Here is a 25483-nt window from a genome sequence, read left to right as displayed (position 1 = left end):
CAGAGGGGCTATGAAGGACTTCCGTCCTAGCGGAGGCCTTCCCCGCGGTCTATTGGAGAAGATCGAGGAGACCGCGGTGGGTATTAGCGGCAGATACAAACTAGTAACAATCTGGAGCTGATAGAGGAAGCGGGGAAGATGACCAGGGAGTTTGCCGCACAGTATATAATGAGATGATACTGTAGGCGGATACGGTCATCTCCCAGCCAATGCCGGTCACCAGACACAGACTTGGTAATATCTCAGCTCCATCTATTCACCGAGACTGCCAGACCAACCTCGTCATCGTCGGCCAGGGGTGTATTCAACAGGTGATATCAGGGGATGGCCCCTGAGACAAACCAAGCCGCGCTTGGTACACCTGAAAGCCGCTGTTACCCATTCTCCAAACAATTCCTTCGCGATTAAGCTAGAGCGGCTTGAGCGGATATCCCCTACCCGTTGCCTTGGTCTTTTGATTGTCAGAAGATGCCACGGCCCAAGGTTCATCCAAGTCAGCGCCAGCGCGCTGCAGAGGCGTGCAACTTCTGCCGCGCTTCTAAGAAGCGATGTAGTGCCACAGTACCTTGCACCGCTTGCCAGAGACGCGGCATTGGGGCATCATGTGTCCTGACTCATCAGCCTCGAGGCTGGAGGAAGAAACCTTCGACTCGGTCAAGGGCCTCTGCGCCGGAGCAGGCCCGGTCGTCGCCGGATGGTGGAGATCATAATCCGGAGGATGACTCTGCCTGGGGCCGAGATGGCTTCGCCAATATTGTTCCATCGAACTGGGGTCCGGAGACCGATTCGACTTCAATGAACAATGATGCTGATGGGGAATATCACCCTCCCACTCCATCTGATTCTCGAATAAGCTTTCCAGATGAGGCCATCTCCAGATCCACGCAAGAGCCGCCGCACCTCTCTGCAAATACTGGATCTCCAGCTCAAGGACCAGAGTCTCACGCTCGTATGCTTCTGAACCTGCGGGGAGAGCAAGGTAAGCTGCTCACAAGCTGATTTGCCAACATTGTGTTCATCTAACGAGGTAACTACAGTCTACATCGGCGAAGCAGCCTCTCTGTCATTTCTTCAGCTCATTAGAGATACAGTGACGGCCCAAATCGGGCCCTCGCAATTCTCGCAAAGTGATAAGCGTCATAGTATGCTCGAGACTGAGCCTTCTGCTGCGGTGGACTCCAATGACTTGGAGCCAACTACTTATAATCTAGATGTAGAAAATAGTTTATTATATGCTCGCATATATGAAGCTGCTGTAAGCATGGCGTCCAACTGTCTCTCCCTCATCATTACAATGCTAATTATATATGAAGACTGGGGGACTGCTGGATATTTTTGGACCACTCGAGGTTGAAGATATTCTAGTGAAAATCCGAACTGATGGACCTCAATCCATAAGCTCATATAAGCACGCCTCAATTGATCTCGTGGTAGCCATTGGCGCGCAGTGCAATTCCCCAATGGACGCGCAGCAAGTTGGATCAGTGTATTTTCGACAAGCACAGAAACGGGCATTTTCCGGCATGTTGGAGGATCCTACTATTGATATGGTGCGTGCTTTTCTTCTCATGGCCTTTTACATGCTTGGGCATTGCCGAAGAAACACAGCCTTCATGTACTTGGGGATTGCGTCAAGAGCCGCAGTTGCTCTTGGGATGCATAGCCGCCATTCGTATGCAGATCTTAAAAATCCATTCTGCCAGCTGAGGTATGTTAATTGAAGTCTCCATTAATAAACTTTCACCTGAATTAACTCATGACTTCAACAGGCTACGAACATGGATGAGCCTCTGTGTACTAGACATGCTTGTATGCTCTATCCTGGGAAGACCACCTGCAACAGCTGGTCTGAGGGCAGAGCTCGATACTACCGCCATTGGTTCATCTACGTCTCTTGACACCAGAAGCTATCAAAGCTTATTTGCGTCTTATAATATACTCACCATTATTAATGAGAGCGTTGACGCGCTGTATGGGAAGAAAGTCACATCTACCGCTATTGTGGAACAATTTTTGAGTAAAATTGAAGATTGGAGCCAAAAGCTTCCCAATTTTCTACGCAATCCCCTTACTTCTAAAAAAGGCCCCTCATCACGAAAAGTGGCAACGGACAGTATACATATCGCCTGTCTCTACTACTTCGCTATCACCTTGGTCACTCGACCAGTTTTAATATCTAACCTTACTTCTCGCCAGGGTGTTGCGTCACCTTCTTCTTCACCTTTGGCGTCCGCATGCATTGATGCAGCAGTGTATCTGGTGCAGACGTGCTCAGACGCACATAAGTCAGGGCTACTTCTTGGCAATATGTGTATAATGAAGTAAGGTATTTATATGCAAAGCAAAAAGAACTATGACTAATAATGCATTCAGGGCACTTATTTTTGCCGCCGGCCTCATCCTTGGCTTCGACATGTTTGCTAAAAAGGAGCTCGATTATGAGGTTGAAACGACCTTTCGTAGCGCGAAAGATGTTCTCGATTTCTTGGGCATTCAAAGCCCCCAAGCTGCCCATTACTCGGGAATTTTAACCCTACTTTCTGATGCAGTTGTGAAGCAGCGACTCAAGACGCCCACGCGGCCTCGGAGCAGATATGTCGGAAAATTGATCTCCTTTAACAAAGAAGGGGATACTGGTCAAGACAATAGCAACCTGAACAGTAACGATAGCGACGATGTGGCTTTGTCCCAACACAATACAGCGCCAGCAAGTGGGGACATTGGTGGGCTTTGGATGGCAGATATTTCGGGTCAACCAACCGAAATGGACGGAGATATGTTGCGGGGATGGGACATTCTCGATTTGTCTCAGTGGGACAGCTTCCCATTCTATAGTCCGAGAGTTTTTGGATCAGACTAATCTTGCATTGGCGGCGTTGGACGGCGATATTCTGATAGACAATTGGCTTCTAAATCTTGTTCATATTACATTTGCAACCCAGATACAGGGCTGTGTTGTTAGACTTTCTAGAAGTGATGATTTTTGATTCGAGACTATAATACGAATACAGAACTTGATTAGGAACTAGTGTGGATGACTTATGCAGCACATGATATGTAAGATTGCAGTACTCCGAGTAGCTATCTATATTTAAACTTCAGCGGCAATGGGAGATGGCATCTGCCTAATGTAGCTGCATAAGAGGTTGCATACGATTTGTCGCGCATAAAGGTGCATTAAACGTCAGCTAGGCGTAGTTGATTAATGACGAGTAACACGTTGAGGCAGATAAGACATGAAATTCCCAGCTGCGGCTTCTGCGACCCTGTGGCGGCTACTGCACCTGATATCTACGCGTCCAGGGGCCATAGCCGCCAGCAGCCGTGATAAGCCTACCAACTTTTCCCAGTTCGGTGTCCGTGTAAGGAGTGACGTGAATGGCGCCTGCAAGGAGAGAGATAGCGATGACGGATTCGCTGACGGGCGTATACGATCGAAATCATCAGCGCAGAGTGATTAACCGCTCCACGGATAGCTGTATATGAGAGACACGAGATAGATAAACTTCAGCTTTGCCCAGCGCTAGCTTCCCTTTTGTGATTCAAAACTGCCTATAAACGTAGCTTGCACAAGCAGACAGAGCCAACTCGACATCATCTTTAACCTTTATTTCTCTTTCAAAATGAGGTCAGATTTCCCTTCTGGTTGGAGGCGCCTCAATGTGGGAGTCGTCGGAGGTGGCATCGGCGGCATGTCTGTTGCCATTGCTCTCCGTCGCGCTGGCCATGAAGTCACCATCTACGAAAAGCACGATTTTGCTGGTGAAGTCGGCGCTTCAGTCTCATGCGCTGCGAATGGCACGCGATGGCTTCACGAATGGGGCGTTGATGTAGCAAAGGGGGATCCTGTCGTACTCAAGAAGTTGATCAACCGCGATTGGAAGACGGGCGAGCCGGTCAGTGTTTATGACTTGGACGATTACGAAAAGAGGTGGGGGTATGTCTACAATATGTTTCACCGACAGTACATGCATGCCATGTTGAAGGATTCTGCGCTGGGAGAAGAGGGGAAGGGGACGCCAGCCAAGATAGAAGTGAATCACCAAGTAAGTAAACGAATCAAGTATGCACCGAAGATTAATGTGCTAATTTCACACCAAAAAGTGTCAAGCGATTGACGTTGATGCTGGAAGAATCACATTTACGAATGGTGCTGTTGCCCGGCACGACCTCATCATTGGCGCAGACGGCATCGGTTCGGTTGTTCGCGGCGAGATTGGCATTCATCCAGCAAAACGGCCATCCGAGCAAAGTTGTCTTCACGCAAACGTTACCACAGAAGAAGCTGTCAAGCTAGGTTTAATGGACTACTCGCAACACAGCGCGCTTGAATATTGGGGAGGCCAAGAGGGCAAATGGGATAAGATTGTTCTATCGCCATGTAACGGAGGCAAGCTTTTGTCGTACTACTGCTTCTTCCCTCGCTCAGTGGGCGATTACTCTACACATACCTGGGGACATGAAGATATGCCGGTGGAAGAGTTACTGGCGCCGTATCCGAACCTAGACCCTCAAGTCTTGTCACACTTGAAGATTGGAAAAGAGATCCAGCCATGGCGGCTATGGGTTCAGTGAGTAAAGAAACGCTGATGCGATATACATACCACCTCGCTAACTACGGTATCACAGTGACCCTTACCCTTATATTCACAAGAACAATGTCTGTTTGTTAGGCGACGCAGGACACCCGGTACGCTTATGCGCTTAATAGACCATCCAATGTGAACTGAGCTGACAAGAAACAAGATGATGCCACATCAAAGCCAAGGCGCCTGCATGGCGATAGAAGATGCTGCTGCGCTCGGCATACTCTTCAGCGAAAAGTATTTCAGCGGAGACGTCCAAGAGGCATTGGCTGTCTACGATGCCGTTCGACTTCCTAGAGTGACCAGAGTGCAGTCTGCAGCAGCAAAGGCTGCCTACAATATTAATGAGAGGATTGGTGAGTCGAACTGGGAGATAACCGTTGGCAATCTAGTCCTAACCGTGGTTTGCGTATAGGCTTTTCACAAAACAAAAACATCTCAACATACAAAGTGGAGGATGAGAAGAAGAAGCTTACCATTGAAGAAATGAATGCGTGAGTCAAACGTCTAGACATCGTGTAACGTGATAATAGGCTAACAATTGAGCCAGGTATGACATGTACAAAGATATTGAGCAGACATTGGCAGAGAAGCGGGGAGCCGTATTCCGGGAAAAGTTCATTCACGGACTGCCCGTTGGGTTGGAACTCCCAAGCGGAATCATTATTGGACAGGAGGCATGAAAAAAGTAAAACCAAGAAGCGAGCATACCGATTGAGCGTTGTAATAGTTGTATCATGCTCTCCAAGTTTGTAAAAAGAGTTGCTGCCACAATGTACTAGAAGTCTTAGAATGTAAAGCACATTTATTCCAATTCACCAATACTTCAGGATGCACACCTTGTATTCGCTTTAAAAAAGCGAATTATCTGCTGTTGTGAAATTGCATTGATTCAGGCAAGTTTTATCGTGTTACACTGCAACAAGCAGTCATAAGCGCCACCCGTATTTACTTTGACGTTTCTACGTAACAGATATAGGCACGCATTCAATCTGTTTACATCAGCTATTCTAGTTATACATAAATCGCTGTTACGGCTAAATTTTCATCATGTTCGAGGTATTTCACAACCATAGCTCTTACTGCTTCTTCGCCAGCGCAACATTGTACTCCAAGTCCCATTCCGCTTTTGAGTCTTCCTTGCGAGGCTTGAACTCAACAGTCAGCCCATCCTTCACTGCGAACACACTATCGTCTTCAAGATATTTTGAGTCTTTATCGAAGATTTGAGTAGTCAGAGACCTGTGACCCTCTGATTCGACCTGTCGTTGTGCGTCAGCATTGGGGTGACAGTAAAAGGAGCAATGGGGTACTTACGATCAGATGGATATGTGCGGGTCGGTACTCGTGGCGATCCATAAGTTTCAGTAGCTTTCCTGCGGGACCATCAAATGGAATCTGGCAAACAAAGGTTAGCATCTAATAGCCTACGCAGAGAAAAGTCAAGAGGTAATCGGAGCTTCCATACAGGATATGGTGTTGGGCGGAGACAGTAAAATGAATACCGACCCTCTGCGTCGGTAACGAATTTGCCTCGTAGATTGCAGTCAATCTGATCATCGTCCTGCTGCTCATACAGACCTAATGCACTCAACATCAGCGGCCATTCGCGTTTAGAATGCTCGAATTAGCTTACCGTTTGTAGAGGCTTGCCAGACATCCACCGTAGCATTTGCAAGGGGCTTGCCCGTCTCCGCGGATGTAACTTGGCCGTGCATATAAGCTACCATTGCATCTTTTGGGGTGTTGAATGTGATGGTAGTGCCGTTCTCCCGAACTGGCGCATCAGCTCGCCAAAACGGTCCAAGAATGGCGGATGATGTAGGAGGTTTATCAGCCTTGCTGGCTTCTCTGTATGTGATATCATCCACAAGTCTGGCAATCGGCGTCTTATTAGCCATTCCTGTACATGAACCTGTCAAATAAGATGGAGAGTAACATACGACTCTAGACCGATAACGTCGCACACTAGCTGCCCCTCATTACGCTTGTCGTTGCTCATCTGTCCCGCCCAGTTGAGCATGGCAACGCCTGCTAGCCACTCTTCTGTCGTCAAATTGACCTCTCGTGCAAAATCATGAACGTGCTGAATAAGAGCAGTCATTACTGTCCGCATTCTGGGTGTGGTATCTGGACCCATGGCTTGGATGACATGGTCGGTGAACTCCTGGCCGAGAACGTCGCCGTTGGCTGTAGAACCCATCTTGGATATTTTGATGAAGTCGGAGTATTAGTTGTGATAGATTGAAGTTGTAAACCTGAGATATTCGAGAGAGCAGATATATAAGAGTTGATCGTTTGTATGCGCGCGCGAGATTGTCTTACGGATTTCGAGGCTTCTTCTGGTAAGGATGAATATACTGTAGCTGCAGTCTTATATCTTAGAACTCAGGAAATTCCTCGGCACTCATCCAATTAGATACGACGATTATTCACAAATGAATAAGCCTCAAAGGGTGGGTTGTATCATTCGATTCCTTCGCTCCGTCTATGCCGTGGTGCGTTATCCGCCCGTGGGGTCCCCGTAGATCCGCAAGTGGCTGCATTGTCGGAATATATCCCGATCCCGACGCCTTACAGAGCCTACGATCTTCCCGCGAACATGTTAGCACTGATGGCTCGGTAGTGAACCAAAAGTTATACTACTAAGGCGTTCTAGTCCATCGTAACGAGTTGTCCATTCGGGTCGAATCCAGCCACCCGAAAAACCTGGGGGCTGTTCTGTAAGATCTCAGCCTAGTAAAAATCTGGAGGCGCCAATCACGAATACTTTATTCCTTAAACAAGTAGTAAAGTTAGGTATATTCCATTGAATTTTGATGTACGAAATCTTCTATAGAGTTAGGTGAAAGAGTAAACCCATCCTCAGTCTATTCTAGCCGATAATCCTTTTCCTCGTCCACTTCCCACTTTGCCTCATCCGAGCCGTTCGGTCGACTTGCTCTGCGAAACCCAATCTCCAAACCTTCAATTTCCGCCACTGGCTTTACTGCACATACTTCAGCCTTGTACTTATCAGAATACCACTTATCCACGTATTTCGGATTATCCACGAATTCGGGAAATACTTCTCGCATACGACGCAGCACCGTTCCCGAAATCTGATCCACGCTGTTATGGTACCGTAGCGCCAGAACCTCGGGACCCATTGTTTCCCGGAGACTCTGCTGGACATGTTCGGGCAGTAAGCCGACCTTGAACAGCAGAAGATCGTAGTGCAAGAGGCTGGCTTTCCCGTGCCACGACCCACCGCGAGTTGCCCGGTGATAGAGCCCGACGAGAGCTGTGATTGCACCGATGCAGCCGGTGCCGTAATCGGAAATGGGGAACGGTGGCACCATAGGCTCGTCGCGACCCATGAACTTGCCTTGCTCCCACGCAACTCCCGTCACCTGAAAGTGCCCTGTTAGTGAATGAAGACTGAGAGATGATCCATTTCGGACCATGGGATTCTTACACAGTCTGCAATTTGCTGCCATCCAGCCCGATTTGCCCACTCGCCTTCGTATCCAAAACAATTCTCATTGACGTAGACGAACCCTTTGCCCCTCTTAGAAGCTAGCTCTGCAAGCTGCCGGGGACCATATCCCAGTTTTGCGATAGCTTCGGGACGATACCCATCAACTACGACATCAGCTTCGGCCAAGAGCTTCTCAAACGTTTCCCTTCCTTCTGGTGTCTTGAGGTCTAGATCCGTTGCTCGTTTGCCCATGTTGCCGTCTACTTGGAAGAACGGCACGTCACTAAGATTTGGACTTGTCACCTTGATGACTTCGGCACCATACTCGCCTAGAATTCTGGTGACTGTAGGGCCGGCAATGATGCGACATAGTTCGAGAACCTTGATGCCTGAGAGTAATCGATTGTTGTTATGGCTCGGAAGAGGGATCTTTGGCGTTTTGTCTTCTATATTCTCAACTGACCAAGGCGAAAGTCCAATGTTTGCTTTTCCCTGTCAATGGTGTCAGCCAATGCCACTCCTCTTTTTGTACGATCAGCTTTCTGTGCTTTGACTTACATGGGGTGTTTTCAGAAACTCGGTGTGCGGAAAGGCTTGAACGCCTGCTTGCCTGTGCTGTGCATTCAACTTCTCCAAGTCTGCTACCGTAAATTTCTTCACAGCAGACTCAATAGTTTCCACAATCTGTTCATGTGTTGCCAGATCCGGTCGAAACGGCTCCAACCCAATCATTTTCAGCGTTGTTGACGCTTCTAGTGATCCATGAATATGGTAATACTCGTTGGGCGTTTTCGTGGCATATAAGTTTGCGGACATGCGACGATAAGCATCAGATTGCGCGTGAAGCAAATCCGTATCTATGCGTGCGCCATTAGTATACGAATAAAGAATTGGATCAGCTGTGGGTTATACAAACCTTTTAAGAGGCTTTTAACTTGTTTATCAAGCTTTCCATACCCACCAACTCGGGCCAAATACGCTTGAAATAAGAATGCTGTTGTCTTCTCAAGATTGATCACGATTTCCCTCTGTGCCGGCGACGGCGCATCACCCTGCCTTGTATCCGCGAGGAGAGATGCAACTGATGCCTCGACAGCCTTTAGTGCTGCTGTTGTTTCCGTCTCCTTGAATGGAATGGGGAAGTATGGTTGGTCGCGCTGTGCGACGAATTGAATACGATCGGCTCTGCTTGCTACTCCGCATGGCAGCGATATGGAGTCAAACGCATTGCAGAGATATTGCAAAATATTATGAGCCTCCTCTTTGGAAGAGTATGCGGTAGCTGGTTTGCTGTTCATTATGGTCGACATGATCTTATAATTCCAGAATAATTGAATGGTTAAACCATATCTGTTCTCAAGAATTTTATACAATCGTCCAGGTCGGCTTTATGTCGTTTGTTAATGCAAATCTGCCCTTACAACCTACTCATAAATCGGCAACCCAATCTAAACTCCGCCGAAGGATGCATATTAAATCAATAAAGACAAATGATTTAAAATCATCTGGAATTTACCGGGTACGGGTGAGAGTAATTGCCGCTCAACAACTTCTCATACCAGATCCCGACTCGGGTCCATCCCGCCCACATCCGATTCCCAAATCCCGGCCTCCGATAATTGCAACAGTGGGGCCGCGCCCTTAACCGACGCCCTCTTTGTCTGACATCACTTGCATCTCCCCTCATTTAAAGGTTGCTGCGAAGTCTTGTGATAGAATCCTCATTATACCGCATCTATCCGGTCAGGTCCGTGTCTTCTGTATCTTATCTAGAAGCAAAGCTATCCTGACCCTGGGTGGTGAATTGAGGCGCTAACTAGCTCAGTTTATGCATGCATTTGACGGAAAGAGGACGATTTCGATATAGGTAATACAATCTGATAAGCCACAGCCATGCCATTCCTCAAGCTAGAAGACCGAGACCGGCAGCTTTACTACACGTTGACTTCGCCAACGGCGGCAGCATCTTCGTCCAAGATAACAACTATTATTCTTATCCATGGTCTCGGATCTTCTAGTTCTTATTATGCACCTGTCATTCCCAAGCTCGTAGATGCAGGATATCGTTGTTTGGCACTTGATTCCCATGGTCCGTCTTTATGCCCCAGTTCTGCTTTTTACTTTCACATAATGTATTCTAGCTGACATGGTTTATTATCAAAAGGCTCTGCGTTGACCAAATTAACTGGCCAGGGCGGCGACCTTGAAACGATAATTCAGGATATCGGCGCCGCCGTATCGGCACTCAAAATATCCCCTAGCCAAACGATCATAGTAGGACACTCCATGGGCGGTATTGTCGCTCCTGAAGCGACACTCCGATACCAATTCGCCGGGTCTGTTCTCTTAGGCCCCGTGTATCCCAACGAGGGTCTCGGAAAGGCTATGGAAGACAGGATCCAAAAGGTCCAACAGAGTAAGCAGAAACAAACGCGCAATCCGTCATTGAGAAGTCCAAAGTGTGATTGAAGCTCTGCTTGATATACTGACCGCTCTAAGACGGCATGGACGGCCTAGCAGATATCTTACCCAAGGCTGCAACAGCATCTACCGCCACCGCACTGCAACGAGCATTCATTCGTACCCTTCTTCTTGCCCAAAGTCCTGAAGGCTATATTGCAAACTGTAGAGCAATTATAAATGCTTCGGTGCCAAATTATAAGGAGATAAAGTCTCCACTCTTGTTAGTCGCTGGCGCTGAGGATATGGTATGTCCAATTGAGCTCTCGCAGAAAATTCACGACAGGTACGTGTCACTACTTTTACATGTCTCTTAATCAACGTGTCGCAAATCCATCACTTACTTGTTATATATTAAAGCTGGGGATCGACGGATAAACGCCTACAAGTTCTTGAAAAAACGGGCCACTGGTACTGCATTGAATCGCCTGATCAAGTTGGGGACGCTATTGTTCAATTTGCAAATGGCATCAAATCCGTGTAAATCATGCATAATACAAGATCTTTCATTTAAGCACAACAAACAGATGTAAAATTAGTCGATGAATGAGAAAACTCTGTGGAATTTTTCCTGTTATAGGCCATACACCTTTAGAGCTTTGACCGACGATTGTGTAATGCTCTCAACTCTCGTCTCAATATCTTGCCTGTTGGATTTCTTGGTATAACATCGGTAAAGGCAACACCGCCTCTCAAGCGCTTGTGATTTGCGACTTTACTCCCGACATAGTCGACCAGCTCGGTTTCCGATACTTTCCCTTCTGCCCCAGGCACAAGGACCACATATGCCATCGGTACTTCTTCATCTCCTCGCTGTGTTGCAATCACGCCAGCATCAAAGACGGATGGGTGCGCAATAAGAACGCCCTCTAGCTCGGCTGGCGCGACTTGCATCCCTTTGTATTTGATAAGCTCCTATGATGTCGAAAGTCAGATTTGCGTCACTATAACCATGTGAAGTCACAGTTGAGTTGCTTACCTTTTTCCTGTCTACTATGTAGAGCAAATCTCCTTCAACTCTAAGGATATCCCCAGTTCGTAAATATCCATCCGCAGTGAAAGATGACTTGGTAGCTTCAGGGTTGTTGTGATAACCTTTGGTGATCATTGGGCCTTTCAGTAGCGCCTCGCCTGGCTGTCCAATCTCAACGTCATTATCATTTTCATCTACTAGTCTAAGAAGTAGGTTAGCAGCAAGCTTTGTATCAATTCTTTGATCAACGTTACTTGCCTCATGTCGACGTTGGGCATTAATGGACTCAAAGACCCCACTGTATCATGACGATCTGGCGGAGTATACGTTACAACGCCAGTCGTTTCGCTCATTCCCCATACTTGAGTAATCTCGCCTTTTAACTTGTTGGTAGCCGATTGTTGTAGGTCGTAGCTCATAGGAGCAGCACCAGCAACGCCGTATTCAACGCTCTTGAACTGATCCATCACCGCTGGGTTCTTTGCAATAGCCATCCATACAGGCGGTACAGTAAAGAAATAGGTCACTTTGAGTTCTGCAGTATGCCGGATGAAATCGTCGATATTGAACTTTGGCATCCAGTAAACGATTCCTCCATCATAAAAACATTTTATGAAGTAGCTGAGTATGCCGGCAATGTGCGCTGCAGGCAAGTGACCGAGAGTAGATCTGGGAAAAATATGGCCTACTCTTTTCCAACCTTCCAGATCCAAAAGAGCAGGAAAATAACATACAGAAACCAGATTTTGATGAGATATGAGAACACCTATACGGATCAGTATATAGTAAGCTATTGCAACGGTATTTTATGTGATACTTTTGTCTACCTTTGGGCAGCCCAGTGGTCCCTGACGAGTACAGAATACACGCTTTGCTGTACTCCAGCTCTTTTGGATCAGTTATACGCCTCCAATCCAGAGAACCCTCAAAATCACATTCGACTGTTCCATCTGCGCTCTTCAGCTGAATCTCTGGGTACGAACTGAGCACCAGAACATTTCTGGCAGGGACTCCGGCATCGTGGGCGCCACTCAAAGCAACATCTTTCAGATCTTCGCTGCATATAAGAAGCTTAGCAGGTCCATCATGAATCTGCCTTGTCAGGTCCGACGTCGTAGAAGATGGCGATGCCGCTGAGTAGATGCCTTCAGCAGCAAGGACAGCGTAAAAGATGCAAGCAAGCGCGGACTGTCCCGTGGATATCGAAACAACTATGTCTTTATCAGGACCCTTTTTACCAATTCCGTATTGGTGGCGAAGAAAGTAAGCAATCTGACGAGCTAGATCGCGAGCTTTGGCTTTGGTGATGACTTTGGTAGGATGTTTAGCTTCCGCGAAGATTGGAGTGTCTTCTTTTGCTTGGCACCCTTCGTAGTCTGTGACAAGTCATGTTAGCTGTACAAACCAAAATGAAGAATTGTAGCGCTGAGAGCGGACAGAGATGCCATCACGCGTTGAAGCTCAATGTCGACCTACCAAACAGAAATGTGAGAAGATCGACATCTGGATACTCCAATCGTCTTGGATGCGAATATATCATGGTGTATTAGCGAGTTAGCCGAGCAAACTGCAGGTTTCCTCAATACTGGTAGCAGCATAGGTCAATAGAGTCAAGAAATCGCTCTCCAAGTGCAAGGAGCTTCATCTATGGCCATTCTGCAACTCTCTCCATATCTTAACCCCCGCGCATTTCTTCCAGGCTCCATTATATATCCCGAGGTCAATGCAACGTACGTGCGGAATTTGTTGGTCGAATCCATGAGCGCACCCTAGCACATCCCGATGATGATTCCACGAGTCGAGCGAAGCTACTCCAAATAAGTATCCCGTGTGCGTAGAGCAGCAGGGACTAAACCGATAAAGAATGCCACCCCTACATGACTACAGCCCGCAAATACAGAACTACTCCGTATGGAGTAATTATATTTGAATCGCACCAATGCTATTGTATTAACAACTAACCCTAGCATCTGAGTAATCGAACTATTAATTCGACCATTCCGAATGGCTTTCCTATTGGTTCATACAAAGCCAGTGAATGAGCAGCGTGGCTTCACAGAGATTTACTCAAGTACCAAGCAAAGGCAGAAATAATTCCTGCCTTTAACACCCTTAATAAGCGGAACTTGATCAACCAACCCTGAAGCATAGTCTATCCAATACCCTATTTCGAGAATGCCGTTGCCTGATCCAGCTGACTGCAGATGCCATGGCTCCACGCGCGCCTCAGTTTAGGCAAATATCACGATATATGAGGACCCAGTCCGAGTGCAGATATTATCCTGAGCTCTAAATATACCAGCATCTGCCCTTGCGTCTGCGCGATATGAAGCTGGCTGACAAAATGGGACTTCGAAGCACACATTGAAGGGGGGAACTCTTGACCTAGGGTCTGACTAACCCTAGCTTATATAACAAACTAACACACTTGCCATCAGAACCTGCTACAACGGCTTCAAGCCGTTACATCTTCCGTAGTATAGTGGTCAGTATGCAAGCTTGTCACGCTTGAGACCCGGGTTCAATTCCCGGCGGGAGAGCGCCACCCTTTCAAAGGGTATTTCTTTTTTGCTTTTTGCGCGATTTCACTTGCATAATATCCTCGTTCTCTATTCAATTCTTTTTGGTGAAAACAAATCTAGTCTATTCGCCTTAATGCACACAATCTATTCTATCTATTTGGTATCAAACACTCAGAAAAACATCCCGCTAACATGCTTCAGATCGCACAGTCCCGTTTCTTACACCAACATCATGCCATCTCTCCCTCAATGCATTCTCCCACTCTCTAAAATCCTTCACCATTCCATCGCCCCAGAGAATCTCCCCCGTATGCAAGAACTGGTTCAATGGCTGTATCGTAAACCAATCGTGGTCACTACGGCATACAGTGTCTGTCCGGCGGTCGCAAGTCTTGTTCCCAGGCTGCCGGATTGTTCCCTTCAAACATGTTTCACAATAGGCGTCTACGCAGAACCGACACAGGTACATGTTTTCAGTTGTGGAGATGTTGTTCAAACATTGCGCACACCACTTATCAACAGACTGGATGTCGGGAAGCTTCGGCTCGATTCGCGTGAGCGTAGGAGAAGCCAGAGGAGTCGCCATTGCAACTACACGATTGACTTTTCTCATGGACCGAGCCAGCGCCTGCGCGTCTTCAGTGTCGTTGGCTGCGATGAATGCCTGTAACAAGTTTTCAACAGCATACTGGTCATTCCGTGGCTCATCGTCTAGTAAAAGGTCGAGGCTATTGATGACCAGATTCCCAAGGAGCTGCCTTGCCTTCGGCTCCTCCTTTTGAAGGCGATAAAACAACGCCAGATAAACGGAAGCTATATTGACGTCTGAGCCGTATTTGTCCGCAGGCACTTCAAAATTCTGGTTCTTGCTCTGCTTCTCCTGGATTTGCTCCAGCTTCTGTATCCACTCCATGGCTTCGGATGACTTGAGGTCGGTTTGGAGAATCTTTTGTTTGTAGAGGGCAGATAGCTTTTGAAACGACGTCGCATGTCCATGGCGTGTTGGAACATTGCCTCTTGGCCTGTACTCAACCAAGGAAATCCGTTCGAAAATCTCGATGGAATCATCCAGGTCACGATTGTATGCTAGAGTGGTTCCATATGCCAGACGCAAATAGAGCACGCCCATTTGATTGCTCCCGCGAGCAGTCTCGATGGCTTTGTCGAACTGGTTCAGTATGAGCTCTACTTTACCCGTCTTACAGGCTGCCTTGGGGATCAAGTCCATGACAAGCGGCTTATCGCAGTTCTGGAGAAGAAGGTCTGTCAAGTAGTCTGGTTCTTTACCCTTGCCATCAGCTTTATTTGCTATCTCTTGAAGCAGACTCATCATCTCAGAATGTAGGTTTGCGTTCGCCAGCACTCCTAGATATTCGACCTCGGCCTCAAAACGCTCAGAGGGTTTGAGATTTGCGTTTGGTGCACTATCAATCGCCTTGCGGAAGTACTGGAGCGCAGGCTCCATTTTCCCCGTGAAATATGAGCATCGTGCAATAAGCAGATAGTCTTTGTAGAGACGCCAATTGCTGCTAGTTAAAGCAAACCCCTGCAGACTTCCATCACGAATACTATTCTCTTCAATCTCTGCACACTTGAGAGCCTGGGTCAAAGCCTCACTGTAATGCCCATACTTGGATAAACAGTAGGCAATGCGACCTGCAGTCCCGACATTGTTGGGATCCAGTTCCAGCGCCTTGTTGTATTGCATCAAAGCGTCGCTGTAGCGCTCGAGCATCAGATACGTGCTCCCTAGGCGTCGATGCGAGTGAGCTGTTGGAGGATAATTTGCCCATTCAATGGCTCTCCGCACTCTATCCTCGATTGGCGTCTCAGACCAACGAATCTGCGCTTGAGACCAGGGATGCCCGTCGCTCATGAAAGCCACATTCTGGACAATGTTGAAGCAGAATAGAGTTGGAACATAACTGATAAAGTCTTTGGACAGCCACTGTTTTGCATAGAATCTACCAATTGCTTGGCAAATTCCGAGATCCTCCTTCGCCTGGTTTGTGACAAAGTCTTTTGCTTCTGCTGTGAGGCCCATGAGAATTTCAGGGTCATTAAGCCATTTATGAAGCGCTTGGATATTAGAGTCGGTAAGCACCTCCAGTCCTTCATCATTCTTCTCATACATGATACTCCAATCATATATGACATTCTCCATCGTCAGCATGTTGAATATGCGCATGCCCAGTTCTTTCTTGTCTTCCAACGGAACAATCGCCGGATCAAGCGCCGCCAAATGTTCTTGCCAGTACCAAGCAGCATACTGCTTTATAGCTTCTTTCCCATGATCCAACTCCAGCTTATCAAACCATGCTTTATCATTAAAGATTCGTAGACAAGTCTTCAAAATATTGATACGTGCCGTCTTGAGATCAAAGCCAATCGCAACGCCTCCCTTCGTAGCATGGGTAATGTTTGCGTTGCTATCACGAAAGAACTGCCGCACTGATGCATGGCAGAAAGTCACATACGTCGTTGAGGGGTTCGATCGAAACTCAATCTCATTGGACGTATCAAGAATTCCAGGGCTCCGTGCTGGGCTGAAATGTCGGGGACTGGGCAATTCAGCCGTAGGCGGACTGGTGCCTAGGCCAAATGAATCTCGGCCCATAGGACTCACTCCACGCCTGGGACTGCTTGTACTAGAACCGCTCAGAGCACGAAGACGCGGACTTGGACTCGGGCTATGGCTTCCTTCTGGGTGCGCCTCTCGCTGCGTTCTAGCAAAGTCCTTGACCAGGTCATCTGTGGTTAAGCCGTCTTCACGTTCAAGCGCAAAAAAGCACGCATATTGACCTCGAAGTGATTCCTCAAGTCGCAGCGGAGGATCTCCAAACCTCATAATGAGCGCAGCCTCCAATTGCTCGAGCGTGAGCGATTCCTCAGCACAAGATACCCATCGCAGCATCTCGGTGAGGTCGCGAGCATCCTCCTCCGAGATGGTGACAGAGAGATTGGCAAGTGTCTCGTTGAGCATGCCGTTGATTTCTTTCGGAAACGATTTGAGGCTTCTAAGAATTGAACTTGGGTGTCGCTTCTGATTGATCTCATTCAACATGAATTTGGCCAAGATGAAGAGGCCGTCGACTTGCTTCTTCATCGATTCGATGACCTCCTGCTTGAAATCTTCTGGAGACCGGCTGAGAATTCTTGAGCGTCGCACGCCATCAGTAATAAAGGCGCTCACATCGTCTGCAATGCACTCCGGTGTTACATAAATGGTCGTAAACACCTGGCCGGCTGAATTTGGATCCAATGCAGCAGACACCGTTTCAGCCAAATAACTCCTTCCAGTAAAAGCAAACTGCAGCTTAAGCCGTTGTTCTGATTCTGCGTCATCTCCAGGTGCAAGAAGAGACAAAAGTTGTTCCACATCGCTCTGCTCCGCTTCGTCTATACCGTCGAAGAATATGTATAAAGTTGTGTCGCGGTTGTCCTCCTGTAGTGGTTGCACAAACAGTCTCCTAAATGCACTGGGAATGGTCTTGATTTCGTCGCTGCTTCGAAGCTGTCTTGAAAGTTTCTCAGCATACATGGCATCGTTTTCGCTAAGCTGATAGGCGACGTCTCGCAGTGCCTGCAGCACGGATCGCGTCTCCGGATCGTTGGCGGAAAAGAAGAAGTAGCCTAGATGTGGAAGGTTTTCAAGGCCCCAAGTGATGACGCGCGATGTCAAGAAAGATTTTCCAGTGCCTAGCAAAGTTAATAAGATTACGCGCATCTTAATGTATAGCTGAGGATTGAAGAGCGTTCTTACCAGGATTGCCACATATCCACAGATACTGAGATTCCTCTTGAAGCCAAGCCTTCATACCCTCGTCTTCCAGCAGCCAGTCTCCAGTTCCTGGAACTCTGTGCTTCGCGAATGCCGCGTAGGAGTCTTCTGCATATGGAGTGGGCTCCAAAATCTCTCGCAGCTTCTCTCGAAAGACAAGGCCGCTATTTCGCTGCTGCCCCAAACGCAAGTCCAGGATATTCTGGCTCATCTGGGCAATCATATCCTCCACTCGGTCTGACTTGACGTTAAGCTCAGCAACACCCCCGTGCGTCTCTGCAATAGCCTGTCGCTCCTCTCCCAGCGTTAAGTCGTTCAGCTTCTGAAGCGCCGCCTGGACAGGACTTTCAATGCCTATGAGCTTTTTGAAGTATGCCTTCAGCCTGCCATTGTGTGCGGCTTTGGTAGCAATAACAAGAACTTCAAATAGCGTTGCCAGAATGGTGACCAGTTTCTCGTACAGCGCCGGGCTCAGGGTGTGGTTCAAGTACACGTCCAGCCTCGATGTGAAGTCCTATTGCACGTTAATTTCTGGGTCGAAGGCATAGGCGGGACGAATAAATCCGCTTACTTTTAGTTTCTCAAATAGGTCCAATATTGAGTCGTACATAGCTGAAACATCGTGCGCAGCATTAATAAGATACATAACTGCGGCAAAGATGCTCTGTGTTGGCGGGAAAACTTCCGAAGCTCCCTCGGCCACGATATCTCCTATCAGCTCCACCGGCCGCAGAGCAGCCCCAACAGCGTCGAAAATCTTTTGCCGCTTTTCTCGAAAGTGGCTAAACTGGTCATTTTGGATCGTCAACTGTAGTGTTAGGTCGGAAACAGACTTCATCGGCGGCGTGAGAAATTCCTTGAGCGTCAGGCCCTTGTTAGATGAATCGTTGTAGAGCTTCGTAGCATCCGCAAGAATGGCCGCAAACTGTGCCTCCACCCCCTTCGGATTCTTCATAGTCTTCTTCTCCGGATCGGCCATTTTTGTCATGATGCTTCTTCTGCCAGCCTTCTTCGTTTGAGGAGTAGCCAAGCTTTTAAATACTCAGTCATCATCTGCTACACCAGCGTTTTAGCTGCTGCGGCTCAAATGGCGGGGGAATCGCGCCAATGACAAGGGTTCTACAGCCTCAAGTGACTCTTCGCCTCATTCTTAGCGCACTACAAATTAATACCAAGGCTGCTAAGCCGCATGCAGATCTGTTGGTTTATTGCTGTTTCAGTAAAAATAGTTGCCTAGACAGGGCTGTCTTGCTGTTAGGCGCTGTCGATATCTCATCATCTGCCATGAAGATAGAGGAATTACCAGGCAGTATCCGTGACTCCAAGCTTTCCTCTGTGTTGCTGGAGGGCTAGTGTTTGTTTCGTCAAGGATAGTCCCATCGCAAGAGTGACCAGAAAAATGACAGCTATTTTGAGGCCTGGACCAGGTTGTGGTTGTTGGCACAGGGACACCGAGAGCCATGTTCCTGAGGCACTGCTGTTGGCCCCTGATTTAGCTCTTAGGGTGGGTAGTATTGGTCACTTATACCTGGACATGTTATTGATATAAGTGACAAAATATGATAGCATCGCAGTATTGGCAATTCAAGCCAATGGCGGCGTTGGCAACATTGGCACTGAACATGACTCGCTTAACGCAGCATAAGAAGTGGACTATTGACTCTTTCTGTTCTTCTGAAGCGACTAAAAACTGGAGGCGGGCACGGCGCGGCCCGTAGGTCAACATGCTATGCTGATAGTTATAGAATACCTATGTACCTACGTTAGTGTAAAGTAGTAGTAGTACGAGAACCAACGTATAGTAGTACTGGTTGGTTCTGAAAGTGAGACCAACGGACATGGAGGTATCTACATCAGTTAAAAATATATGTATCCTTGCGACAGAACTTTTGGCAGCAGCACAATCTCATTCTCTTTTATTTATATAACCCAGTTTGCCCAACCTCTTCGTTAATTTATTTTATCCTTGAGTGATTTCTATAATTATGCTATATGCCAAGTATACGTTGCGTTGAGCGGTGTACGCTTGTAAAAACTCCTCTTCAGCATAAACAGAAGCCGGCAGATTCCCGTCTCCAAGACGTGTATGGTATAGAAGGCTATTCTCCATGATCAAACTTGCTTGTAATAACCCAATTATCTACCATCTACTCCTACCATTGTAAACTCCTTGCCTACAGGGCCGATCAGGGGCCTATGCTCGGAGGATCGCTGCCATCGGGCTGCATCTTTCTTACATGCAACGCACGTATTACTCCGGATGCTGACGGACCAAATTATGCCTGAATGCTACGCTCCCCCACCACGATTCCTGGCATTGCCACCCTGACATTTTGATGCCTGAGTACGGAGTACATATGTACATGTACGTAGCATACATACGCACCAGCTTCGCACCCTGCCAAGCAAATCGGAAAATCTGACGCAGTGATACCCGCCGCTTGAGACATTTGAGAGACGTGGCTTACGAAAATGCACTCAGACGAGAGCTTCAGACTGGCTGGAAAAATGTGGACTGAAACACCACCATTCGCTACGTACATGCATTTCCCATGCTCCTCTCTCCCACCGCCATTTCAAATTACCACTGCTTCTTGAGGAGCCGGATAAAAAGACAATTCATCGTGGGTGTTGAGGGCCAAATCTGAGAATGCAATTGAGATGCCTCCAAACAAGTAAAGTGTCCCTAATCCCGCGTCAGACAGGATCGCTTTGTGGGGACCCCGAGATGCCGCCGGTCTCGGTGACTCGGATTAATCTGCCTCATGGTGGAGAGAAAAGGAAGGCTTTCGTGCTCCGGATTATACGGGCCAGACGCCGAAGTTAAAAGAGAGAGATAAAAGTTTTGCGGAAAGCAAGGTTTGATTCTGCTCTACGCTTTCCGAGACACACCGGGGGTGGTCCCCCACCCGCAGATTGATAAAGAGCCCTGCACAACTATATAAATCTTCAAACCTTGGAGCTTTTTTGTTTGAACTTCGTTCTTTGTGTCTTATCTCTGAAAATTTTAGTGTCTTGCTTTGTTTGCCCCTCCACACGTGCACGCCAATCGATCTCGCTCGTAGACGTGTGATACTTACTACTGCCTTCTTCTGGCCACTTGATTGTCGATACGGCAGAGTTCCTGGTATCCTGCGCAATCTTGCTCTTTTTGCATTTGATTTGTAATGCCGCCCAAAAAATCAATCTTCACTGTTGGCTGCGCTGTTGAATCTTCAATTGTGGCTGCCGAGCACAGTATAAAGCGGAATTGGTCGCTGACGAGCCATTAGGATACATGCACTTATAAGAAAGGCGTGGGAAACATTATCCCCGCAGCTCGCATTCCAGTTCGCAAAAGAAAAAAAATTCATAAAGAGAGAGCGCGACGAAAAGACTCAGACCTACCTCCTTCAATTCAGTCAATTCACAGCTTTCCAACATGTTAAAAACTGAGCCGCCCAAGAAGTTTGCCATTGCGCTTTTCCATGGCTTTCAAGCGCTTGATGTATTCGGCCCCATCGATGCGCTCAACTTACTCTCGTTCTCCAAGCCATTGGAACTGTGTATACTCGCTGAAACGATGGATCCCGTGTCAACCGTCCCCGAACGACTTCCAGCCGACAGCCCAATCCCAAATCTACCGGCCGTTGGTGTAATCGGGGAAAGTATTGTTCCATCACATACTTACAAGAACGCCCCGGAAGATATCGAGGTCCTTCTTGTCCCAGGAGGCCGCGGAACTCGAAATTTGCCTCGCACACAACACGTTGCCGACTTCATCAAGGAGCGATTCCCGAAACTACGTTACCTGCTCACCATTTGCACGGGAGCCAGCATTGCAGCGAGATCCGGGGTCCTCGACGGCAAAAATGCTACAACGAACAAGATGGCTTTTGATTGGGTAAGAAACCCAAAAGCAAGGGAATTACAAACTCTTCACCGTCCAATGTCTAGCTAACATATCTGCCCAACCATAGGTGGTCACTCAAGGCCCAAATGTCAAGTGGGCTCGCCGTGCACGTTGGGTACGCGAGGGTAACGTCTGGACTTCCTCGGGATTGACGGCCGGCATTGACATGATGTATGCCTTCATTGCGGATCAATATGGAGAGGAGAAGGCGGATTGGATAGCCGAAGCATCAGAGTTTACTAGGAATAAGGACCCAACGGACGACCCTTTCAACAAAGAAATGGTGCGGGTATAGAAGACAAAATGCAGTGGCTGAAGAATGACTCGTGTTTGTTCTCTTTTTTGGCTATAATATTATGATGAATTACGAAGAAAGAAGTCTGCAACCCGTCCTGTGAGATCCAAACCCTGGTGAATTGAAGTTGGTATAAGTGCCACATCATGGGTCAAATGTCTCAGTCATCCACCAAAAGGCCCCATACATCAAATATCTAACAAATCAGCATCTTATTGCGTATACCTGCAGCCCACCGGCTTTTTATTCTCCAACTCGCGTGCCGTAAACCCCAAGCAACCCTTGTTGCCGCCGGGCTGGCCCAGTCCCTGATCCAGCCAGAGGCTCCACGAGCCGTCGATGCTGTGCGGGCAAGCCACGAAGCCCTCACCCTTGAAATTCAAGTTTTTGTTCTTATCGGTGGCCCAGCCCTTCAGCTCGGCATATCGTGGGAGGGCTTGCTCCCCTGTAATGTAGCGTACGACGCCCTGCCCTGTACACGAGAGTCAGCGTATCGTAACTCAGATAGATCGACTAAGCCAGACAAAGATATAGGAAAAGAAAAACGCACCCATGCCAGATCGATCTACAAAGACCTTTTGCTTCTCCCCCTTGCAAGAGTACAAGACCAGCTCCGCGCCTTCAATGTAAAAGGTCGCGTGGCCGCTGGACTTGCCCTCGCACGTGGCATTCGGATGAGGCAGGTTGAGAAACAGACCGCCCTTTGCGGCACTGACTTCCGCAAAGTGGATAGGGCTGGCAGACCGAAGAGCCATGACGTCGAATGTTGCAGGGGCTTTTTGCGGTGCAGCAATGGCTGAGGCAACGAGGAGGGAGAGCGTCGATATAGTCTGTAATAACATCATGGCGGCGAGAAGATTTCAGTAGCTGAGAGCACAAGAGAGACGCAGAATTCAAGGTACGAGTACCAAATAGATATGGTGAGTGAGAATGGTGGTATTGATCATGCCCTGTGCTCTCTGTCCTACTTATAACAGTTTCCTTTACCGCTTCGAAGAATCACTGCCTCTCATTCCAGTGAGACATCGGGGCCGCCTGTTTTCAATAATGTCATACAATTGGAGCTAAGCCACTGCGCCATCTCGTAAAACGTTCAGCTGGGAATCACAAAAGAATCTAGAATCTAGATCCACGGGCTAGACCAGGCACTAGTCTTCGGATGCGCCAGCTCTATTTTCAGCTGACATGCCTCCCTTGACCGAGGCCTTGGTTCAACAATCTATGGCGGTCAGACTGCGAGCCCTGCTTAATGCTATTTGGAGAAGATTGAATGATTGGTGTAGAGTGAATGTCGTTTTAAGCTTGAGCTCGGTTTGCTTCGTATAGGTATGTATAGCTGGGCCAATAGTTATATGTGCACATATTTGCTCTCTTGATTTTCATAATAATGCATACATGCGTTTGGTCGCTACGCACATATCATATATGTATAACGCATACAAGTTAAGAACTGTCAATTCTTGGGTAGAAGATGAAAACTGCCGTTAAATATAATCTATATGGTATCTCTCTTGCACAACAATAACTCGCTTGCTAATGCGTTCCTTCAGTGCCACTCTCACTCGGTTGAAGAGGCTGAAAAAAATAAAACTGCCAAAAAAAAAACACTCTAAAATGCATCATTTTTATATCATACGTCGTTTGGTCGCTCGTCCTCCGCATCTTCCTGGACCTGTTGGTCTGAAAGTTTTGGATTTCTGAGAGCCAAGGCAAAGCCAATCATGGGCAAACAAATACACATGGCCGTGATGCAAAGCAAGCGCTGAATGCTCTGATAACTGTGAATAATGGCACTTCGGATTTCTGTTCCGACGGGGTATTGCGAAACAATGGAAAACGGATTCTCGTAAATAGCTCGTGCCAGAGTAACGTTGGGTTGGAAAGCCAAGCTTGCTTCCAGCGTGGGGTATAGAGTCTGGGTCCAGATCGCCCCAGCGATGCAAGTGCCAAGTGCACTGCCAACGTTGTAAAAGGAGAGGTAGAGCCCCGTCAGGATGGCAACATGATCTCGCGATGCCGAGGCTTGGATCGAGGCTTGGGTAGGATAAGCAAACAAGCCGCTGGAGAGGCCCAGAAGGATTTGGCCGCCGATGAGTCCAGATCTAGAGTAAGCAGTCGCACCTCCGGGAAACTTTATTAGAACGCCCAAGGCGATCATGAAGACTATCGTGCCTAGGACGATGATGTGTTTGAGACGTCGGAATCTGTAAATGACAAGACCTACAGCAACGCCACTAACAACGCCGAAGAAGGAAAAGAAGGAGAGGATCCGGGTGGCATTCTCGATGGGGAAATCAAACGCAACAATGAGAACGGTATAGAGATAGTTGCCCTGGACATACCAGGCAAAGTTGAGCAGGCTGCGCACTGCGAGAGCCGCCCAGACCCCGCGATCCTTGAGCAGATGGAAAGGGACAAGCGGATTTCTGGCACCATTCTTCTCCCAGAAGATGAAGGCGGGAACGCAGACCAGCCCAACGATCAATGGAAGCACGACCTGCGGGTTCTTCCAGTGCGACACGGTACCGCCCGCAATCGTGAGAGGCGTGAGAACGAGGCTGAAGGCCGTGACGAGCGTGATGAGGCCGATGCCGTCCACCTGGTCGAAGAGCTGAGTCCTCCACTTGCGGAGGTTGTCGAGGCCGCTGGAGCCGTCGACAAGCTCGTCCTTGCGAGGTCCCCGCGCCGAGCGGCGATCAATCGAGTATAGTGTGATGAGCAGCGGGAGAGAGGCGACAGGGTAGATGATGCACCACATGCCGATTCCCCAGCGCCACGTGGTGACGCGCAGCACCGCCGACGTAATGCTGCCGCTGATCCACGTGTTGACGATGAACGGCAGCGCGGGAATGTAGCTGAAGAAGACGCGGGCCCGCATGGACGAGAAGTCGGCGACGAGGATCTCCAGCAGCAGCACGATGCAGGTGTAGCCGACCTGGTAGAGGATGGTGCCGGCGCAGAAGGCATAGACGGAGCTGGACGTCGACTCGATGGCCATGCCGACGGTGTAGAACAAGGTGGACGCCGCCACGACCTCGAAGCGCCCAAAGACATCGGCAATCTTGGCCGCCGTGGGCTGGATCGCAACCGCAACAACGCTGCGCAAAAGGTTGATCGTGGCCAGGTATGAGTGCAGCGAGAAGCTGGATGTCGCATACGGCATGTAAGTTGACCGGACCTGGCTCTCGAGGCCGTACGCATAGCCTATCAGAAAGATGCCCGAGAAGATCCAGAAGCGCTCTGAGTGAGACAGCTGGGCCGAAACGGCCTCCATGCGAGCCACGCCCGCAGCTCGTCTGCCAGATCTCCCCGGCGTCGTGGGTTCGGCATACTCTTCGTCGACATGGCTGTTATTGTAATTTTGCGTCGAGATGCTTGAATATTCATAAGGCACGGTTATTGAGCGGGATTCCGAGCCGAGCAACGGGGCCTCTTCGCGTGAGGCAGCCATCGCCGAGCCTAAGCGCCACCAGCGACTGGACAGCGCAGAGGAGAAGAGGGTTTGGGGATGGAA

General features: G+C 48.4%; 9 protein-coding genes across 9 annotated transcripts; 3 read left to right on the top strand and 6 right to left on the bottom strand.

Annotated features, from left to right (window-relative positions):
* Nucleotides 1-468: 468 nt before the first annotated feature.
* TGAM01_v200272 (hypothetical protein) lies at nucleotides 469-2860 on the top strand (the record flags this gene model as incomplete). Its single annotated transcript, XM_018803247.2, has 5 exons — nucleotides 469-979; nucleotides 1038-1255; nucleotides 1314-1708; nucleotides 1770-2321; nucleotides 2374-2860. The coding sequence occupies 5 exons, from the start codon at nucleotides 469-471 to the stop codon at nucleotides 2858-2860; spliced, it is 2163 nt and encodes a 720-aa protein (XP_018663653.2).
* A 763-nt stretch (nucleotides 2861-3623) lies between these two features.
* On the top strand, nucleotides 3624-5269 carry TGAM01_v200271 (salicylate hydroxylase; the record flags this gene model as incomplete). The annotated part of the gene is made up of 6 exons (XM_018803248.1): nucleotides 3624-4046; nucleotides 4105-4571; nucleotides 4630-4690; nucleotides 4747-4942; nucleotides 5002-5080; nucleotides 5137-5269. 6 exons carry the CDS (start codon nucleotides 3624-3626, stop codon nucleotides 5267-5269), a joined length of 1359 nt encoding a protein of 452 aa, XP_018663654.1.
* A 396-nt stretch (nucleotides 5270-5665) lies between these two features.
* On the bottom strand, nucleotides 5666-6789 carry TGAM01_v200270 (hypothetical protein; the record flags this gene model as incomplete). The annotated part of the gene is made up of 5 exons (XM_018803249.1): nucleotides 5666-5848; nucleotides 5904-5984; nucleotides 6055-6167; nucleotides 6223-6461; nucleotides 6530-6789. The coding sequence occupies 5 exons, from the start codon at nucleotides 6787-6789 to the stop codon at nucleotides 5666-5668; spliced, it is 876 nt and encodes a 291-aa protein (XP_018663655.1).
* Nucleotides 6790-7456: 667 nt separating this feature from the next.
* Nucleotides 7457-9356, bottom strand: TGAM01_v200269 (hypothetical protein; the record flags this gene model as incomplete). The annotated part of the gene is made up of 4 exons (XM_018803250.2): nucleotides 7457-7978; nucleotides 8044-8538; nucleotides 8605-8903; nucleotides 8963-9356. The coding sequence occupies 4 exons, from the start codon at nucleotides 9354-9356 to the stop codon at nucleotides 7457-7459; spliced, it is 1710 nt and encodes a 569-aa protein (XP_018663656.2).
* Nucleotides 9357-11097: 1741 nt separating this feature from the next.
* On the bottom strand, nucleotides 11098-13019 carry TGAM01_v200268 (4-coumarate-CoA ligase 1; the record flags this gene model as incomplete). The annotated part of the gene is made up of 5 exons (XM_018803251.1): nucleotides 11098-11421; nucleotides 11486-11681; nucleotides 11729-12245; nucleotides 12307-12855; nucleotides 12956-13019. The coding sequence occupies 5 exons, from the start codon at nucleotides 13017-13019 to the stop codon at nucleotides 11098-11100; spliced, it is 1650 nt and encodes a 549-aa protein (XP_018663657.1).
* A 1169-nt stretch (nucleotides 13020-14188) lies between these two features.
* On the bottom strand, nucleotides 14189-18770 carry TGAM01_v200267 (hypothetical protein; the record flags this gene model as incomplete). Its single annotated transcript, XM_018803252.2, has 3 exons — nucleotides 14189-17700; nucleotides 17765-18296; nucleotides 18354-18770. 3 exons carry the CDS (start codon nucleotides 18768-18770, stop codon nucleotides 14189-14191), a joined length of 4461 nt encoding a protein of 1486 aa, XP_018663658.2.
* A 2433-nt stretch (nucleotides 18771-21203) lies between these two features.
* TGAM01_v200266 (hypothetical protein) lies at nucleotides 21204-21969 on the top strand (the record flags this gene model as incomplete). The annotated part of the gene is made up of 2 exons (XM_018803253.1): nucleotides 21204-21665; nucleotides 21742-21969. The coding sequence occupies 2 exons, from the start codon at nucleotides 21204-21206 to the stop codon at nucleotides 21967-21969; spliced, it is 690 nt and encodes a 229-aa protein (XP_018663659.1).
* A 212-nt stretch (nucleotides 21970-22181) lies between these two features.
* TGAM01_v200265 (cell wall protein PhiA) lies at nucleotides 22182-22814 on the bottom strand (the record flags this gene model as incomplete). Its single annotated transcript, XM_018803254.1, has 2 exons — nucleotides 22182-22441; nucleotides 22520-22814. The coding sequence occupies 2 exons, from the start codon at nucleotides 22812-22814 to the stop codon at nucleotides 22182-22184; spliced, it is 555 nt and encodes a 184-aa protein (XP_018663660.1).
* Nucleotides 22815-23599: 785 nt separating this feature from the next.
* TGAM01_v200264 (hypothetical protein) lies at nucleotides 23600-25420 on the bottom strand (the record flags this gene model as incomplete). The annotated part of the gene is made up of 1 exon (XM_018803255.1): nucleotides 23600-25420. The coding sequence occupies one exon, from the start codon at nucleotides 25418-25420 to the stop codon at nucleotides 23600-23602; it is 1821 nt and encodes a 606-aa protein (XP_018663661.1).
* Between the last annotated feature and the right edge of the window lie 63 nt (nucleotides 25421-25483).

This window comes from Trichoderma gamsii (assembly GCF_001481775.2).
Source record: "Trichoderma gamsii strain T6085 chromosome Unknown Scaffold_1.2, whole genome shotgun sequence".
NCBI classification, from domain to species: Eukaryota; Fungi; Ascomycota; class Sordariomycetes; order Hypocreales; family Hypocreaceae; genus Trichoderma; species Trichoderma gamsii.
This window is presented reverse-complemented; position numbering and strand designations above follow the sequence as displayed.